The following is a 6891-nucleotide window of genomic DNA, read 5'->3' on the forward strand; positions in this document are numbered from 1 at the left end:
CATTAGGCAAGGCCTCTCCTAATGTGATAAAAGCCCCACAGATGGAGTCATCTTGAATCAGAGAGGGAGTGAGTGCAGAAAGTGAGGTGATTATCTTGTTGTCCAGAGGAAGGTTTTTGAGAAGGAACTCTGATGACTTCATGTATCCTTATCTGAGAGAGTTGTAAATGTTTCTCACCCATATCTTCCTCTCCACACGGGCCTTGTTTAGTGCAGAGTAGCAGTATCTTCCAACAGACAACCTTTTGTCTTATAGTTGCAAATCTTTACTCCGGACATCAACCTTGATGATATCCTTTGCACTCAGTGGGATGGCTTCCAGCTTCATAAATTTGCTGAGGAGCTCTCGAACTAGGGCCACCATCTCCACGTGCAGCAAGCGCGCCATTGGTTTTTCATGTTGCATTTTTTTTAAAAATCCCTGAAATGTTGAAAGTCTTTTTTTCAAGATTTAACTTAACTTAAATTACTGAAGTAATATTTTGGTGCATAATCATTGTTTTTGTCAGATTTTAATCAGATCATAATCAGATGTTATCAGTTAAATCTTTAAAATGTTTTAAGTGTATGTCAATGTTTGTGGCTGAAGAGAAAAGAAAAAATTCGCAACACTGCTATATTTTTTTCTTAAGATAAATATTCCTTTTCTTCATTTCCTGTAAAAAAAAATGCAGACTTAATAAAGTATTTTACATTTTTTGCCTTGGAATTGAATGTCTAATCTTTCCATTACATTTGAAATATGGAAATAACATACTGATTAAAAATAATTTCACTTTATTCACTTTTTTTTTAACTATAAACTGCTATTTATTTGAACACTTCTATATAACTCTGCATAACTTCTAAAGCTGGTTATGATTGCTGTAGTAGAGACCTGGCTGTTCCCTTTGTAAAAAACAACAACTGTTATTAACTTTCATTACATTTAGCCTAAAGTTTTTGCCTACACAAGTTAGCCTGCTACAAGATACCTCTGAACATGTCGACCGTGACTTTGAATCGGTCAAACTCAAACACAGAGATTCGTGCCTTCCGGTCAAGGTTGGCTTGTGTTCCCATTCGGGATGTTGTGGCTTGTTCTTGTTGAAGAATTTCTATTCTGGTCTTTTCCTCAACTGTTAGTGCATATCTCGTCAGCACTTCGTTAAGAAGCCTTCTGTATCACACAAACACACACACACACCACTGTGGCTATTTTCATTGCTTATTCCTACATAAAACCTAACAACACTAAACTAGCACATCACTCTACATGCAATATAATACAATAAAAATAGTTAACTGCAGAGACAGCACATTAAAAAATACTTAATTTATACTACAAAATGATTAGCATTACCTGTATTTGTGTTCTTCATTTGGATCCAGCACATAGTAATAATGCACCACCAGTACATCCATGAGTTCATTCAGCCTGGTGCACACCTCCAGCATCTGAAGAAATCTGTTGCTAATAGGTCTTATCAAGCTCTTGGAAGGAAGATGGAGCAGACTCTGAAACTCTGAGAAAATCTCCTTCTGTTTTGGTGACTTCTCAATATCATAATAGACATCGGAGCAGAAATTTTCCACTTCTGTGCTGAACGGACTCATGAGGGCCTTGGCAGCATTGGAAACCATGTGCACGGTGTCTCCAGATACATCAAGGAGGTATGGGTTCTCCTTCCTTGCTTGAGTTTCAAGGCCAGACTTTTTTCCTCTCATGACTGCACAGTTGTCAAGGAGGATGCTGGTAACTTGTCTCCACTCAAGACCATAAGTCTGCATGACATCTTTAAGTTCCAGCATAAGGTTTGGGGCATTTGCAATGTTGACTTTTCTGCTTGCCAGATGTTGTGTTATTACTCTGTTGCTTTCATTATCAAAAAAGCGAACCAACTGCCAAAAGGCTCGCCATCTCTACTTTCTTCAATCCACGCCCAGCGCCATTTATTTTTGAGTCCTTTATAAATTGCTAGGACATCATCCCCAGGCTTCATAAACTTGCGCTCCATTTTTTTTTCTCCGACAACGCTAACGTGACATTGACGTATGGGTGTCAATCATACCGTGTTGCAAGGACCCGCCCTTCTCTACTTCTGATAGGCTTGTAACGTTAGTTAAAGCTGCGTTCCTCTCATATGATTGGTAGGTGAAATAAATTGGCTCGAAAATATTAAACCGCATGCGCAGGCTCTAAAATATTATTATTTTTTTCCTCACGGCCGCACGCCGGAGATCCGGCACGGTGCCGGAATACTTTAAGCCCTGCACTAAGGATCTGGTCTCAATTTCGTAAACATTATGGCCTAGCCTCCATGTCTGTTTACGTCCCTGTCATGGCCAACCTGCTATTTCCAGCTTCTCTATTAGATAATGCATTCAGACAATGGTTTAAAAATGGAGTGTTGAATATTAAGACGTTATATAAGGATGGCGTCTTCATGTCATTTGATCAGGTTAGACAGGAGTTTGCTCTGCCAGCAAATCACTTTTTCAGATACCTACAAGTTAGACATTTCACACAGAATAACGTCAGTCATTTTCCTTCACTACTGTACCTCAGACATCATTTCTTGATTCAATCATAGAAACTCAGCCAGAGGTTAGGGGAACCGTCTCAAAGCTGTACACAAATATATTTGACATGGAAGGTTCTTCACTGACAATAGTAAAAGTAAATTGGGAGAAGGATATGGGTACAACTATTAATGATGGTCAATGGTCTAACATACTTCAAAGAATCCACTCCTCCTCTATTTGTGCGAGGCACTGCCTCATTCAGTTCAAGATTGTACATAGACTTCACATGTCTGGGGTTTAGTTATCCAAGATTTACCCGGGGGTTAATCCTATTTGTGACAGATGTAGACAAGCACCTGCTACTCTCTTTCACACTTTTTGGTCATGTCCAAGTATGACTGCATTGTGGTCTTCAATATTTGAGGTGTATTCTGTGATTTCGGGGGTAACCTTTCAAGGGAGGTAATGCTAAGATTATACAATTCCTTGGTCAGACCTCACCTAGAATATTGTGTGCAGATTTGGTCACCATATCTTAAAAAGGACATTGCGGCCTTAGAAAAGGTGCAGCATAGGGCCACAAGAATGATTCCTGGTCTTAGAGGAATGTCATACGAGGAAAGGTTATTTGAGCTAAATCTGTTCAGCCTCAAGCAAAGGAGACATGATCCATGTCTATAAGATTCTAACAGGTTTGGATGCTGTTCAACCGAATAGTTACTTCAGCATTAGTTCAAATACAAGAACTCGTGGCCATAGGTGGAAATTAGCAGGAGAACATTTCAAACTGGATTTAAGGAAGCACTTCTTTACACAGCGTGTAGTCAGAGTATGGAATAGTCTTCCTGATAACGTAGTGCAAGCTGAATCCTTGGGTTCCTTTAAATAAGAGCTAGATAAGATTTTAACAACTCTGAGCTATTAGTTAAGTTCTCCCCAAGCGAGCTCGATGGGCCGAATGGCCTCCTCTCGTTTGTATAGTTCTTATGTTCTTATGTTCTATGTGTTTTTTCTGTTCCTACAATGTCCTCCCTACTGGAGTACAGTCTGGGGGCTGTTTTAATTCTCCTCCTCTCTTCTCATGTAATTCTGTTTTCTCTGTTCTTCCTATATCCCCTGTCTTCCTGACCTGTCTACCCCCTACAATGTGATGTTTGTGTATATGTATGGTCGGGTTGATGGGCAGTTATTTTCACTTGTACTTGTGACTAGTAACATGGTGTATTGCAACAGCAATAAAGGGTTTCGTCATCATCATCATCGTCATCATCATCATCATCACTTCCAGGCCTTTTGGCAACTTGTGCAGCCAGCCTTGAAGACCAAGATGGTGCGGGTCACCAGGGCCAGTGCAGCTAAGCTGTGTTATCAGGGTCTCGTGGATTAATGCATACTACACTAAATAAGACTTTAGCCTGAAAGCTTAGCCTATTGGTGCTTAATGGAAATATGAACTAATGCAAAGGTGATCACAAAGGCTGCAATTAATCATGTTATATAGCCCCAAGCCATTTAAGTTTCATCTTTAACTATTTCATTTAGGTGGTAAATATACTTTTATATAAGCAGTAAAACTAATTGTACGTTTGCAGTACTTTTGCTAATTTTAGTTAACTTTCTTTCTTATCTCTAACAGAAACTTGCGCCCATAGACGAGTTGCTTCTGTTCCTAATGCATCTCTCCGTGGCTCTGCCTCTCTGCGATCATGCCAACCATTTTGGTATCCACCGCACCACTGTCAGCAGAATTATAACGACCTGGACACACTTTTGGTACCACCTGCTTGGTTCTATCTGTCTGTAGCTAGCAAAAGAAGCCATACAAGCTCAATTACCACCAGAGTTTTCCCCATATGCAAACACACAAGTGATGCTGGACTGTACAGAAATCTTTTGTCAAACACCATCATCTCTTGTTCTGCACAGCTGACATGGGCATTATGGTGGACATGGGGTTTCTTGTGGACACTCTTGTACCCTGCAAGGTTTACCGGCCTGCTGTCCTGTCAAAGAAAACTCAGATGAGTAAACAGGATGTTGAACAAACACAGTCCATCGCCGTTTGCGGGTTCATGTCGAAAAGTGTATCCGGAGAGTTAAGGAGAACAAACTTTTTGAGAAAGTTATTCCCTTATCTGTGTGTGGAAGTATTGATCAGTTGTTCCGTGTGGGTTAATTCTTGGTAAACCAACAGAATGTCGCTTGTCAAGGCATGGGCAACTGGACAATGAAAGTCTGTACTCAACTCAAAAGCCTGGACTGCCACCTGACTGGACATTTCTCTGTGAGCTTTCATATGCTGTTTTGTATTTTGTCATGTTAACAGTGCTGTTTGTTTTTTGTACCCTGTGATATACCTTTCAGTAAAATATCTGAAATATTTACATAATGGTTACATTTGCTTTTTATTGTCTCTTACATTGTCACTTATAGTAACGTTTTACTGGAATTTGATTCTTTTTTAATAACAGAGTAATTTAACGCGTTTGATAATTGATAATTAGATTACTGTTACAATTTCAAGTAACTTTACGTTACCGCTGCGTTACCAATAAAATCAAGTGCTTTAACATCTATATTGTAAAAACAGAAATAATAATTCACAGTAACCTGTCAGCGGCAGGCAGATGTCTGTCTGACAGTCGCACGCGCGACGTCATCTACGGGAGACCTATATGCATGAGAAACCAGCTCAAACAAAAACAAAGTGAGCATAGCGAGTGAGAAGTGCTTTTTAATCAAGACTTGGGATAGAACAACAAATTTAATAATTTTGCTCATTTAATATTTCGATTTTAATTAGGCTTAATTTTTGGATATCCATGTTTACATAATATTTAGAATCCCACCACAATTGAGAATGGAATGCCACAGATATTAGTCTCTACCACAGCTGCAGAACAGCCCAGTCTTGGCAGAATAGCCACAATAATGAGCTCGAGCAAAGACCTTTACTCCCAAAGGGACAGAAAACTGTATCAGGCCATGCTGGCAAAGACCCTTGTTTCAAACCTGGTACCACTTTGCGTTGAATGCTGAAAAGGGCCCATTAAATACATTAGGTATGTTATTTGATAAACTTGGGTTTATTTTACTCATAAAAAATAATACCCCAATTTACCCAAACGAGTGAGTACAAATTTTGATTTGAAATATTAATTGTTAATATTGAAATTAATTAATATTAATATTGAAATATTAATTGATTTGAGTAAATATTATAGGATGGTACTGTGATAGTGTCAAGGTTGCGGGCGGCTCGGGCACGGGAGCGAGGCATGGTGCAGGCACAAAAAAGGGTGGACGACCCACTTGCGGCTCAAAGAAAAACAAACAGGGTTTATTAAATAAAACAGAAAAAGCTACAAAACCAAACAAACCAAAAAGGACCACGAGGGGTCAAAAACTAAAGGGAATAAACTAAGACTAAATCACAAAAACCAAATACACATCAAACACTGAAAATAGCAAAACCATTGAACATCGCAAACAACAAATCACACAAAAACAATGAACCACTGAGGAACTAAACAGAAGCAGGAACTAAAATACTAAAGGGGTAACGAGACTAACACAGGACAGGTGAGACTAATTAACAAAGACCAGGGAAACAGGGCACAGGTGAAACTAATAAACTCAAAGGAACTAAACAGGGACACAGGGAAACAGAAACCAACACTAGGGAATTTAAACAGGTAAAGACACAAGCAGGGGCAGAAGGAACAAAACCAAAACCCATATACAAAATCACCAAATACAATAACTAGACAAACTCAACTGAAACACTAGGGAGCAAAATACAAAAACAGGAGGTGGGATTCAAACACAGGACAGAAGGTACAAAGACAACCGGACGCTCAAGGTGTTGAGCCACGAGACCAACAGAACAGGGGAAACTCAAAGACAAACATGAAGGACAGGATGACCAGCAACGCCTGCTGGTCAAACGGGGAAGGGACACGGTAGGACCACAGCAGGGGCTGACCCTGACAGATAGTAGGTAGACTTTAGCTTCATTTATTTAAAATATTTCCTAGAATTGGGTATACTTTACTTAAAAAGGGTTTAAAGCAGAGGTGGCCAATCTTATCCGCAAAGGGCCGGTGTGTATGCAAGTTTTTGCTGCAACTCCCTAATTAGGACATTAATTAGAGGACTGATTGGCTGAAGAGTCCTCACACCTGGGTTTGAACAGCTGACCTACAGGTTATCCAAAAAACCTGCATACACACCGGCCCTTTGCGGATAAGATTGGCCACCCCTGGTTTAAAGTCAACCCAAAAAAGTGAGTGCAAATTGTTACATCATTCAATCTGAGTAAATTCTACAGTTTATTTTTTTGCAGTTCATGTACAGAATTACAGTACATTACAGTATTTTATCGGC

The 6891-nt window shown here is 39.6% G+C and overlaps 1 protein-coding gene across 1 annotated transcript; it reads right to left on the bottom strand.

The window, feature by feature from the left end:
• Positions 1-627: 627 nt before the first annotated feature.
• On the bottom strand, positions 628-3258 carry LOC140582226 (uncharacterized). Its single transcript, XM_072706454.1, has 3 exons — positions 1343-3258; positions 975-1159; positions 628-656 (listed from the first exon to the last, which is right to left on the bottom strand). The coding sequence occupies exons 1-3, from the start codon at positions 1789-1791 to the stop codon at positions 628-630; spliced, it is 663 nt and encodes a 220-aa protein (XP_072562555.1). The 5' UTR covers positions 1792-3258.
• Between the last annotated feature and the right edge of the window lie 3633 nt (positions 3259-6891).

This window comes from Paramormyrops kingsleyae, chromosome 24, assembly GCF_048594095.1.
Source record: "Paramormyrops kingsleyae isolate MSU_618 chromosome 24, PKINGS_0.4, whole genome shotgun sequence".
NCBI lineage: Eukaryota > Metazoa > Chordata > Actinopteri > Osteoglossiformes > Mormyridae > Paramormyrops > Paramormyrops kingsleyae.